The sequence below is a fragment of the Rhinatrema bivittatum genome, chromosome 8 (genome assembly GCF_901001135.1).
Source record: "Rhinatrema bivittatum chromosome 8, aRhiBiv1.1, whole genome shotgun sequence".
Taxonomy (NCBI): Eukaryota; Metazoa; Chordata; class Amphibia; order Gymnophiona; family Rhinatrematidae; genus Rhinatrema; species Rhinatrema bivittatum.
Genome location: NC_042622.1, coordinates 206,832,693 through 206,846,005, shown reverse-complemented (window position 1 = coordinate 206,846,005; position 13,313 = coordinate 206,832,693). Strand labels below are relative to the sequence as shown.

At 41.8% G+C, this 13,313-nt stretch overlaps 1 protein-coding gene across 1 annotated transcript in view; it reads left to right on the top strand.

The window, feature by feature from the left end:
• The window catches only part of TSPOAP1 (TSPO associated protein 1), a 1,024,985-nt gene extending 1,012,242 nt beyond the window's left edge, over positions 1–12,743 (top strand). The window contains exon 29 of the mRNA XM_029613537.1: positions 10,561–12,743. Coding sequence (XP_029469397.1) covers positions 10,561–10,773 — 213 coding nt within the window. The 3' untranslated portion in view covers positions 10,774–12,743. The remainder of the gene's footprint in view (positions 1–10,560) is intronic.
• Positions 12,744–13,313: the final 570 nt, after the last annotated feature.

The following is a 13,313-nucleotide window of genomic DNA, read 5'->3' as shown; positions in this document are numbered from 1 at the left end:
TCTTAACCTTTCAGAGCCGGTTTCCCGTGTCCTAATAGCCTCATAAAAGTCTTCCACTAGGCAGTCTTATCGTTATAAGTGGAACAGGATTACGGTATGGTGTACTTCTAAGTCCATCGATCCCTTCACTTGTTCCACACCGAAGTTTCTGGACTATCTCTGGCACCTGTCAGAGTCAGGCCTCAAAACTTCTATCAGGGTACATGTCAGTGTGGTAGCTGCCTTCCATAAAGGTGTCAGGGATGTACCTATTTCAGTACAACCCCTGGTAACACGCTTTTTGAAGGGCTTGCTCCACCTTAAACCTCCACTGCGCCCTCCTGCCCCTTCCTGGGACCTCAACTTGGTTTTGGGGTGGCTCATGAAACCGCCGATTGAGCCTCTCCAATCCTGCGATCTCTGCTATCTCACTTGGAAAGTGCTTTTTCTTTTGGCAATCACATCTGCTCGCAGGGTTAGTGAGTTACAGGCCTTAGTTACCTACCTGCCTTACACTAAACTCCTGCATGATAGGGTAGTACTCCGCACTCACCCTAAATTTCTGCCTAAGGTAGTATCGGAGTTTCATATTAATCAATCCATTATACTACCTACTTTCTTTCCCAGGCCCCATTCAAACCCAGGAGAGCAGGCTCTGCATACCCTCAACTGTAAACATGCTCTAGCTTTTTATCTAGACCGTACAGCTGCCCACAGAAAATCCACTCAATTGTTTGTTTCTTTCAACTCCATCAAATTGGGTAAGCTGTGGGTAAGCAGACTCTCTCCTCCTGGTGAGCAGACTGTATCGCCTTTTGCTATCAGCAGGCGGGCATTCCGCTTCAAGACCGTGTCAAAGCGCACTCTATCAGGGCCATGGCAACTTCAGTAGCGCACCTACGCTCTGTGCCGCTTCCTGACATCTGTAAAGCTGCTACCTGGAGCTCTCTCCACACTTTCGCAGCCCATTATTGTTTAGACAAGGCTGGCAGACAAGATTCCATTTTCGGCCAGTCTGCTATGCAATTTATTTGCGAATTGAAGTACCAACACCTTCCTCCAACCTGTTTGGATTCAGGATGCCCTCCACCAAATTTCCAACCCAGTTATTATGCCTTTTGCACATCTTGGGTACATTTGGTGCATTGCTCGGACATCCTCAGCTCGTCCTGCTTCTCCTGTGAGAAAGCAGATTTGCTTACCTGTAACAGGTGTTCTCACAGGACAGCAGGATGTTAGTCCTCACGAAACCCGCCCGCCACCCCACGGTGTTGGGTTCGTTACATTTTCTTGTTTTTTTTTTTGTTTTTTTTTAATTGTTTGTTTATCATTTTGAGAATATTACATTCAATAAAAATTCCAATCATTAATATTGAACAATACAAATCTAAACCAAAAGATGGCTAAGGAACAATTAAACCTATAAACAAAAATACAAATAAGATATATTACTAACCTTATGCCATCTTTAACAAATCAAACTTGAGAGAGATGTGGGAAAAATGACTCATAGGGAGTACTTTAAACCATATTAATCAAAACAAAGGGCAATATTTTTTACTGGATTTACATTCCATTTACTTTGTTATGACAATGGGGATGATGTTGCTAGTTTACGTTGATCCACAAAGTTTTTTAAATGGTCGGGTAATAAAAAAAATAAAGGTTTCGTCATGCTTTGTAATAAGACATTTACATGGAAATCTTAACATAAACTTATAGCCTAAAGCTATAACGTCTTGCCGGAAGGCTAAAAAGGCTTTCCGCTTCTGTTGTGTTGATGCAGCTAGGTCTGGAAAAACTTTCATTTCTTTCCCTAAGTAATTGATCGGAAACTTTATAAAATATTTTTTCATAACACTGTTAACATCATTAATTGATGAAAACATTGCCATCAATGTTCCTCTTTCAATTACTTGTGCTTGGGAATTTTCTAAGAAGTTAGTGAGATCACCCTGAAACATTTGATCCTCTATAGGCAGATTTACATTTCTAGGTTTAGGTAGGAAAAAGCAGTTTATAATTACAGGAGAGTCTTCTAGAACAAATCCCAATGCCTCAACAAAAAACTTTTTTAAGGAAATTATTGGTGTTTCCCCAATCACTCTGGGGAAGTTAAGAAATCTTAAATTGAGGCGTTTTGAGTTGTTCTCGAGGCTTTCCAATCGCTTGATAATAAATTCTCTATCTTTTATCACTGCTGTTTGAAAGTCCAAATTTTTCTTTTCATTCTTTTCCAATACTTTTACTTTTTCAGTTGTTTCTTTCATTTGTTTTTGAACTAAAAGGAGATCTCGTTGAGTTCCGACGTTCATTGCATCAACTTTATTTTCCAACCTCTGAATATTATTTAAGGTACCAGCCATCATATCCCAGAGCATATCCAGAGTAACCACCTCTGGGCGGGTCATAGGTATAGGAGCTGTCTCCTTGGTCAGTTGTTCCCATTCGATTTTTGGTGATACGGACAAATCCAAACCACCTGTCGCTCCCAAAACACATTCAGCCTCTGCAGAAGATTCTGCAGTGGCTTCTCCTATAGTCCCATTCCCGTTCCGTTGGGCAGGTGGCAGTCCAAGATTTGGACTGAGGGAGGCCTCCTCTGCAGGGCCTGTCAGTCCTCCCTGACTGGCAGGCACACCAGGATCCTCGGTTCCTATCCCATTTATTCCAGCAGATACCATGAATTTGGTGATATCCAATTGAATTGGAGAGGGCAAAGGGAGAGAAGGAAATATTCTCACTTTGCCCTTCCGTTTTGGAGGCATTTTGAAGTCCACTATAGTTATTAGTTGAAACACCAAATTCTCTTTGGTAAATATTGCCTAATTTCCCCCACACAGTTTTTAAAGGAGTTAATAGAGAGAGAATGGAAAATAAATATTACCTCAAGTCCTTCATTAGAGACGTTCTACAGGGCGGATCCGGGCGAATACGGGCAAAGCTGGGCAAAGCCGCCCATGCGCGCGCCCCTTAGGTGTGTGTGGCTTTGGCGGCGCGCCGGCTCTGCGGCGCGCCGCTCACAGTTAGTTTTTATCTGTTTCCTGCTTCGTCTCACCGGGTCCGCCCTCTGACGTCAGCAGTGACGCTGCCGGAACCGTCGGGCTTGCAGCTGTTGTGTGCTCGCCCCGGAGCCCTCTCAATTGGGGTATTAGGTTTGTCTCTCAGCGTGTGTCTCCAACAGTTAGCTTTTATCTGTTTCCTGCTTCGTCTCACCGGGTCCGCCCTCTGACGTCAGCAGTGACGCTGCCGGAACCGTCGGGCTTGCAGCTGTTGTGTGCTCGCCCCGGAGCCCTCTCAATTGGGGTATTAGGTTTGTCTCTCACCACGCTCTCCTCCTCTCTCAGCGTGTGTCTCCAACAGTTAGCTTTTATCTGTTTCCTGCTTCGTCTCACCGGGTCCGCCCTCTGACGTCAGCAGTGACGCTGCCGGAACCGTCGGGCTTGCAGCTGTTGTGTGCTCGCCCCGGAGCCCTCTCAATTGGGGTATTAGGTTTGTCTCTCAGCGTGTGTCTCCAACAGTTAGCTTTTATCTGTTTCCTGCTTCGTCTCACCGGGTCCGCCCTCTGACGTCAGCAGTGACGCTGCCGGAACCGTCGGGCTTGCAGCTGTTGTGTGCTCGCCCCGGAGCCCTCTCAATTGGGGTATTAGGTTTGTCTCTCACCACGCTCTCCTCCTCTCTCAGCGTGTGTCTCCAACAGTTAGCTTTTATCTGTTTCCTGCTTCGTCTCACCGGGTCCGCCCTCTGACGTCAGCAGTGACGCTGCCAGAACCGTCGGGCTTGCAGCTGTTGTGTGCTCGCCCCGGAGCCCTCTCAATTGGGGTATTAGGTTTGTCTCTCACCACGCTCTCCTCCTCTCTCCCATTTTCTTGTTTTTCGCATGTACTTTTACTATAAGACGAGACTGAAGGGGGACCCCTGCTGGATGCAGGGTTGGTGCTATGCTGGGCATGCCCAGTAGGTGCCAGTCAAAGTTCTTATAAACTTTGTCAAAAGTTTTCTGTGATTGGGCTCCATCCTGATGATGTCATCCATATGTGAGGACTAATATCCTGCTGTCCTGTGAGAACACCTGTTACAGGTAAGCAACTCTGCTTTGTGGAAGGATTATCAGAAAAGGTTTGTTATTTTGCTGTTATCAAAATCTGCAACAGGATAAACAGCTAGGAAAGTGTGGAAAGAATGATGATATCCAGCAAAGCTGGAAGAATTGTCTAGGGTCTGATAGCTAAAATTTAATGTTAAAAAAATTGCAATTATTCATTTAGGATGCAAAAACCCAAATGAGATGCAGTATAGCAGGTGAAATTCTTCTAAGCACAAAAGAATAGTGGAATCTGGGGGTGTTCATATCTGATGATCTTAAGGTGGCCAAACAGGAGAGTAAGGCTAGGGCAAAAGCCAGAAAGATGCTTGGGTGCATACGGAAAAAGTGGTCAGTAGAAAAAGGGAGGTGATTTTACCACGTATAGATCCCTGGTGAGTCCTCATTTGGAATATTGTGTACAATTCTGGAGTTTGAACCTTCGAAAAGATGTAAACCGGCTGAGGTTAGTCTAGAGGGTGGTTACTAAAATGATTGGTGGTCTTTATTCTAAAGCATATGTGGACAGACTTAGATCTTGAACGTGTCTACCATAGAGGAAAGGGAAGATATGATACACATTTATTTATGTTTTATATACAGTCATTCCGTGTGAAAACAACTAGTTCATAATGGTGTACAGGTTAGACACTCATAAATAATGAAAACAGAGGTAGATGTATACAGATTGTAACCTAGGGAAATATTTAGATACAATGAGTGGATTCAAAGACAGATACATTTAGGAAACATAACTGGGTTAAGGGTGGGGGTAAAGATCAGTACATTTTAGGATTTCTGACTCATGGAGAAATGGAGGCATCTGCCAGACTGTAGGCACTTTTGAATAGCCAGGTCTTCAACTCACTCTTGAATTTTTTGTTGTTTATGTAGTTCGCAGGTCTCCTCTGGCATGGAGTTCCATAGTTTTGGTCCAGCGACTGAAATCGCTCTTTCTCTAGTTTGCGTTAGATGAGAATTTTTTATGGTTGGGATTTCTATGAGGCCTTTGTTTTGTGATCTGAGCGTTCATGGTAGAATATGTGGTTTAAATGTTATTCCCAACAGATCATTATTCACATTAATGTTATTCAAAATTATGGTGAGAAATTTGTAGATTAATCTTGATTGTATAGGGAGCCAATGTAGCGAGATCAGCATTGGGGTGATGTGATCATATTTCCGTTTTCCAGATAGTCTAGCTGCAGCATTTTTCAGTAGTTGAAGAGGTTTTAGGTGACTTGGATGGGTGCTGAAAAGTGGAAGGCGACTGGGACGAGGACGCCTTCCGATCCGGTGTACTCTTAGCTGGAGTAGATGGGGTGGAACACTTAGATTGGAACAAGAGTTCCATTTTTTCTAAGCAGGCCCGGTGGCCCTTTGGCGTCATTTGGGCGTAACTGGTACATATCTGAACGTCATGGGAAGGCCCCAAACATAAAACGCATACATCATGCGGGTCCGTAATGGACATAGTCCTTGGACGTTCTGGGCACTTCCTGAAGCCAGTCGCCATTTTTGAAAAATAAATGCGGCACGCAATCGGTGGACTTCGGGCATCGGTGAGAATACCATCTGATACCGACTGCAAACAAGCAGGTAAAAACTTAACGATGCTAATGAATGTTGATGTTTAACGAGGGGAAACCCCTGGTAGGGTCATTTTTTAGAGGAAAGTTGAGAGGAAAATCTCACAGGGCTCCTGATAACTGCGAGGCAACTGCTGCACGGAAAAAAAGAGTCTGAGGGGGGACCCCTACTGGTTGCAGGGTTGGTGGCATGCTGGGCATGCTCAGTGTGCCAGTCAAAGTTATAGAAACTTGGACAAGAAGTGTTCTGTGATTGGACTCCATCTTGATGATGTCACCCATATGTGAGGACTAACATCCTGCTGTCCTGGGAGAACACCTGTTACAGGTAAGCAACTCTGCTTTCTCCCTAGAGGATGGAGAAAGTCCTCTGGGATTGGAGCCGTATAGAACTATGTTGTGTTTCCTTCACAGAGATGAGTTGCCAGCACTGATTTCCCAGACATTAAAGAATCTGGGAGAACCGGGAGCTGAATCCATGACTGAGCCAAAGAAAGATCCCATTTTGATTTCTTTGTGTAAAGCCTCATGTTTCTTCCCTATTTTGGAGGCCATTCAAGAATTGATTGATCTTGAATGGAGTGCCCCGGAAGCTAATTTTGAAGGGGGACGAGCCTTGGAAGGGCTGTACTCCCTGGATCCAGCGGCAAGAGAGCTTTTGCACCTTCCAAAAGAGGATGCATTTGTGTGTGCAGTTACTAAGTGGGTGATTATCCCTGTAGAAGGGGAAGCAGTCTTGAAGGACGGACAGGATAGGAGAATTGAGGCTATCCTTAAGCAGGCTTTTGAAGCAATGGCAATGAATTTGCAAATTTCTTGTTGTTCCCTGGTTGTTCGCTTTTGTTTACTTCTCTCTCAAACGTCAATGAGTCTGGTGTGAATTCCAGGGCAGGGATGGAACCGGCAGCCTCCTTTTTGGCAGATGCAGGCTGTGATTTGGTCCGCCCTTTGGCCAGAGGGGTGGCTTCGGTAATAGCAGCCAATGTCAGCTATGGCTGAAAAATTGGTTGGACGATACAGTCTTGAAGTTTAACCTTATGTAATTGCCCTTTAAAGGCTTGCTCTTGTTTGGGAGTGAGCTGGAGAAAATGGCCAATAAGTGGGGTGAGTCCCAAGTTCCTCTGTTACCAGAGGATAAGAAATGGACACCACGCTCCTTCAGCATGAGAGGTCATGCTAGGGGTTTCAAATGTTTTCGACCCTACAGAGAAATGGCCTTTCAGAGGACTCGATCTGTGGGTAGGTCTCAGTCCTTTCATCCCAGGCAGCCCAGACAGGGTGCAGGCTCAGGTGTTGGAGCCCCCCAAGCCCCCCCAATGAAGGTGCCAACCTACCCCCGGGAACAGGAGACAGGAGGGTCACCTCTCTCTCTTTTATTGGAGATTGGTCGAGATCACGTCAGACTAGTGGGTACTGGAGGTGATGAGAGATGGCTATGTGCTTGTGTTTCACAGTGTTCCTCGGGACATTTTCATAGTATCCCTGCAACTCTCTGCAGAAGAGACTGGCAGAGTAATGTATTTTGTCAAGGCTCCTTAGTCTCTGGGCTGTGGTTCCAGTGCTCACGTCACAAGAAAATATGGGCCAATATTCCATTTATTTTGTTGTGCCCCTGAGGGAGTCAACCGTCAAGACAAAATCAGAGCAGACTGGATCCAGGAGAAAGGGAATTGTCAGAAGAAGCATTCCAACTCGTAGTGGATTGTAAGGGTCTTCTGTTTCTGAATCTTCTGGTGACTTCTCACAATGCGAAGGTTCCTCACTTCTTCAATTGCAGGAGAGATCAAAAGTCCTTGGGCATCGATGCCCTCATGCAGGAGTGGCTGGAGGGCAAGCTGCTATATGCTTTATGCTTTCTCCCCCATGGGCAGAATGATTTGAAGGATGGAGAGTCACACATGAATGGTGCTTTTGGTAGCACCAGATTGGCCCAGGAGATGGTGTTTACAAATTTGTGAAGGCTTTGGTGGACTCTCCTCTCTGGTTTCCAGTTCACAGGGGTCTGCTACAGCAGGGGTCTGTTCTTCACAAAGATCTGACTCTATTTTGTCTTATGGTATTGCTCTGCAACGGGCTCAGTTGCTGAAGTGCGGATATTCTACTGCGGTGATTGCCACCTTGCTACGAGCGAGAAAGTTCTCCACTTCCTTAGCCTATGTACGGCTTTGGCAAGTGTTTGAGGCTTAGTGTGATGATCAAGGGTTGTTACTTGCTCATTTAAGATCCCGCTCATTTTGGGGGAAAAAAAGGTTAGGCTGTAATTCTTCTTCTTCTTAATTCATTAAAGGGTACAGGTGGTGTCTCTTGCCTGTTTCTGAGGTCAAGTGAATGGTGGACCCTTGTTGGCTCATCCAGATGTGGCCCGATTCTTAAAAGAAGTGAAAGATCTTTGTCCTCCCTTGCGGTTACCGATGCTTTTGTGGAGTCTTAATCTAGTTTTGTATTTTTTAGTGGGCCCCATTTTTCGACTATTGCATAGCCTCTCCTTGAGGTTACTGACTTTGAAAACTGTGTTTCTTGCGGCAATTTGTTCGGCATGTAGAGTATCCAAACTGCAGGCCTTGTCTTTCTACGAGTAACTCCAGGGGTGTACAGGTTCCATCTTTTGTGCCAAAAGTGGTCTCACATTTTCACTGGACAGGGAAAGAGATGCAGAAGAATATTTCCTATTACAGCCGTCAGATGTCGAGGCATATTTGGAGGTTTCTGAACCCCTCAGGAAACAGATTTGCCTGTTTGTGCTCCACGGTGGGAATAAACAGGGCAATCCGGCATCATGAGCTACAATAGCCTGCTGGATTAAGGAGGTAGTTAGGCGCCGATGCTGAGCAGTTCTTGCCTAGTTAGTTTAGGGCTCATTCCACTAGGGCTCATGCAGTGTTTAATGGCGGAGATTAGATTGTTGTTTCCTCTCGACATTTGCTGAGCTGCAATATCGTCTTCTTTACACACCTTTTCCAGGCACTACCGCCTGGATGTGGGAGCCTGGGAGGATACAACCTTTGCACGTGCAGTGTTAATCGGACCACGGGCAGCCTCCCGCCCTGTTCAGAAGTAGCTTTGGTACATCACACTTTTTCTGGATCCACCTGATCGTATGCTAAGAAAGGAGAATTACTACTTACCTGATAATTTCCTTTCCTTTAATAAGGTCCTTGGCTGCTGAATGGTAGTGCTGTTGTCCTCCTGCATGCTGCATGTTCCAGGAGTTAATGATAAGTGTTACTCCAGTCCCTAGACTAGTGGTGGTACATTTTTTGTCTGACCTCAGTGTTTTCCTGTTGGCTGAGAGCTGGAATGGTTATCTGTTAATAATCAAGTTTTGTTAGTTTGTCCACAATTGGCTTTTTAAGAGAATTCTGGCAGGCTGATGTCCGTGCAGGGGTATATATACTGTGGTGTCAGCTTTGCTCTGTCTCCATCTGCTGGTAGAGGTGCATAACCCACTTGTTCTGACTCCACCTGCCCTGGTTAAAGAAAAGGAACTTATCAGGTAAGTAGTAATTTCTCCTTTCTTTTAGACTTTACTTTTTACTTTCACTTGTTTGTTTTAGATATTTGTATCTATGAATATTGAATATTTAATATAGAAAGTTTTAAAAAGCCACTAAATTTCCTTTTTCTAGTCCATAACCTATTAAAACACAGGCAGCACTGATTAAATTGGAATGTAGTTAACAGCAAACAGCTACTTCACAATATATATCTGCTGTTAACAGTTAGTCAGTTAAGCCAAAAAGTACAATACGGTTCTAATTGCCTCACAGTTCTCTGTGGTAATGTAGAGGAAGGTAAAAAAAAAAAAAAAACCCACAAGGTATCTTAATCCAGTTCTTTAGCTCATATTGAAATGGAAAAATTCAACAACAAATTATATGTGATTTTCTTTTCTTTAAGTAATATCAAAAGTCCCTGTATCACTGGACTACATGAGATACTTTTCTCTTTCAGCTTGTAATAGTATAAGTGCCTAAGACAAGACCTACTTTATATGTCTTCAGTTGTAAGAATCATTGCTTAAATATTAGCACACATTGCATACATCTAACCAAGTGCCAACAACTGAATAAAACACAGTGCTCTGAAATGCTACAATAAAGAAGCATTACAAAGCAGCAATATGCTATACATATTTTAAACTGAAACCTGTTTCCTGCAGAAATCAAAGCCACAGAAATAAATTCCTGTTAAATGAACAAGACCATTGAATCATTTTGTTCACCCATGTCTTATATTTAAAAGGTTTTTTCTGTAGCTTAGAGATTAAAAATAAAAGATACAAATTGAAAGGTCCATAATCCAAAAGCATTTAGCTGAGTAACTCAGAAGTTATCTGGTTAAATTCTAACCGATAATAAGATAACCAGCAAGAATTTAACCAGATAAGTGAGGGACAATCCAGGGGCATAACTGGGAGTTGTTAGCCAGATCAGTTATCCAGCTAACTTTGATTGGCTCATAGATCTGTTCTAAAGTTAGCCGGATATAGCCATGTCGCTGAATATATGGGCTAAGTGAGCTAGTCATCCCACACAGCGGCTGAATATGGACCTCGGAGTACCTAAATTAGGTATTTATCAGCTGAGCTTAGGTTCTAAGTTTTCTGTTAAAATTACCATAAATTTAGGTACCTAAATGTAGGCCTGGTATTAATTTGCTTAGATTTAGGATCCTAAATTAGGTGCCTAGTGCTGAAAATCAGTACAGCTCCTAATTGTATTTCCTTGCCCAAACTTCACCCTGTAGCCACCCACTTTTTAAGAGCCTAAATTTAGGCATTCAGCCCTAGAAAATGTTCAAAAGAGCTAATTTAGAAGACTGACTCCCAAAGTTAAGCACTTCAACCCTTTGAAAATCAGTCTCTTATTGCCCATCTTTTTCTCTTTGTGTTTCTTTGTTGCTGTTTAGTTGAGATTTATGAGTTCTGGTGACCTGAATGAATCATCTCACAATTCGTCTGATGAGCCTTCTTTTCCATCTCCTTCCCAAGAATTGATGGTAGAACAAACACCACATAGACTGAAGACTATTGACATGTCCAGTCACACTACAAGGAAGAAAGGGTTCTTCTTTAAAGGAAAACAACTCTTCAAAAAGCTGGGCTCCAGCAAAAAGGAGTAAAATGTTAAAATCTAGAGAAACTTGGGCAATAATTCAGTTATCCAAAACTGGTGTTTTTAGTGAGAGGCAGGAGAGGGCTGTAATTAGTATTGACTGATCTCCTGTCTGTTTAGTGTTAAGGCTGTAGTACTAGGTAGACTTCTTAAAATATTAAGTTGCTTGATTCCTCACTCTGTTGTTTCCTTGTGAGTCCTATCTTAGCTAATCATTTTTGTCTTAATTTTATTTCTTATATTTTACACTTTTGATGAGTAAGGGGTGTGTACCTTTTGTTGTGGCCACACCCTGTGTTTTGAACATGCTCCTCCTCTAAATCCATTCTGTGGCTATTTATGTTGTATTCCTGCCCACCATGTATCACTGAGATACTTACAGAGGGATTTGCAGAGCAACGCCCCCATTTATATAAATTTGTAAGTAGGAGGAGCATTCAAAAAGTTTTAATATTGATATGGCCTCAGGAATGAAATAGCAATCAGAATGAAAATAAAATCTTAATTTTGTTTGTTTTAACTACTAACTTGCTTATCTAAATAGGTACTAGTACTGATGGTTTACAATTGTGTTTTCTTATTCATTTACTGGTAAGACACACATGAAGTTCATGTTTTATCTGTGTTTGATATAAAAACATTAGTTAAGATCATTTCACAATGACCACCAGAAAAAAATATTTTGAAGATCATACTCCATTTTCAATATACAGGAACTAAGAATATAAAATCTATTTTAACAAATTAAATGAACTGATGAACTGAAAGTCATAGCAACACAGACAACCTAAAGGGGTCTCATCTGTACATTTTTATCAAAAGGACACTTCATTGCATTATGTGGTGATGCATAACATTGTTGTTAATGGTTTACTGTGCTTTTTTTATTTTTAAGGAGCTGATCCAAGCAGTAAGTGAATATTGAGTGCCTCAGTGATTGATGAACCTAGACAAGTGCAGAGGGTTTGGGATCAGGCTAGGTATCTTCTCAACAGCAACCATTGCCACAGAGCCCTTAGCTGCAAGCTTATGGTGATGAAAAGTTCTAAGAGTAAAGAACAAAATACATGACACTGGAAGTCAGGATTCAAAGTGCATCTCCTAACTTAGTCCCAGTGCTCCAAATCTTTTGGGCAAAAAAGCAGAAACCACTTTTATTAATAGTGTGGGGTTTGGGGATAGTAAGTACACTGGAATTATTTTTGTTTGGAAGGGTTTTTAAGGGTATTTCTGTATATAGTTAATCCGTGCACTGGGTCCAACTGGAAATCCTTTTGACTCTCTCAACTGAGCAGTTAGAGTTTTGTAAATATTTTCTATAAGAAGGCAGCTATGCTGGGCTAACAGCATCATATTCTTACTATAATCTTGCTTCTTGGCAAGGAATAAGAGGCAAGGGGATCTATGCCAAAACCAACACTCTCCCATTTGAAAATACTAACTCATTAACGCTGAGTATAGCCAAGGTTACTGCAGTGCAGTTGAATGTTTACGTATTCAGTGTCATATTTTAGCAGTAGTTCATTAAAAAAAAAATATTAAGGTGAATGCATGTTGACAATGAATGGTTCCTGCCTTATTTTATTTATTTAAATATTTTACTTTGTTTTACACAGTGGGAATTGTGTGATAATTGTATCTTATGGTAGAGGTGAACACTGGAAAAACTGGATCCCAAGAGTGTACACTAATATGGAAATGAGAGCTCAAAGCTATTTTCATATTTAAGAAATGTTCCTTACATTGAAGATATCACTTTTTAAATATGTTAAACAGTTTTCTAATACAGGATTTTTACATGAAGATTTGATTGCTCTTTATCACTTAATTTGCATGTTTCATAAAAAATGTTTTGTTAACACTGATTTAGTATTGGAGATAAAATTAAGTTGGTTTGGGACACTAAAAGGTGATGTTCACAGGTGTTGCAATATGTTTTTGTTTAAAAAAACAAGTACATTTTATAATAAACTATATTTTCACAAAAAATATATATTTTCTTCAATCTATTTTTAAGCAGAAATATAATGTTAAATTGTTGATAGTCTTTGTCTTTGTTGCTATTCTCGTGTTTGAATGGTTGTGTATTTTCCCAGTCTTACTATTTACTGTTTGAGAGTGAGGACTGTGAAGGTATGGTCAAACAATCTGTACAGTATGACTGAAACTATGAAATATTAACCCTATGGAATCTCTGTAATTCTGACAGTTCCTTAACACTCTTAATCGGTGGATTGGTAACTCTATCCCCTGAATTTAGCATTAAGAAAATCAGAAACTTAACCACATGAGTGAGAAATCTGAATTTTTTGTACCATGGCCTTTGAGTGCAGATACATAACTGATATGATGAATTCATGAAGCTTGGGCACCACTGGCTGTTTCAACAGAAGTACAAAAGCATCTGAGTAAGAGTAATGGTCAAGTTTACCATTAACAGAAGGCAAAAAAATTAGGCACTTCACTGAAGTTTTGAGTCTGAAAGACAACTTTTGAGGGAATGTTATAAGATTTGAATAAGGTTATTATAGATGATATTTAAGGTAC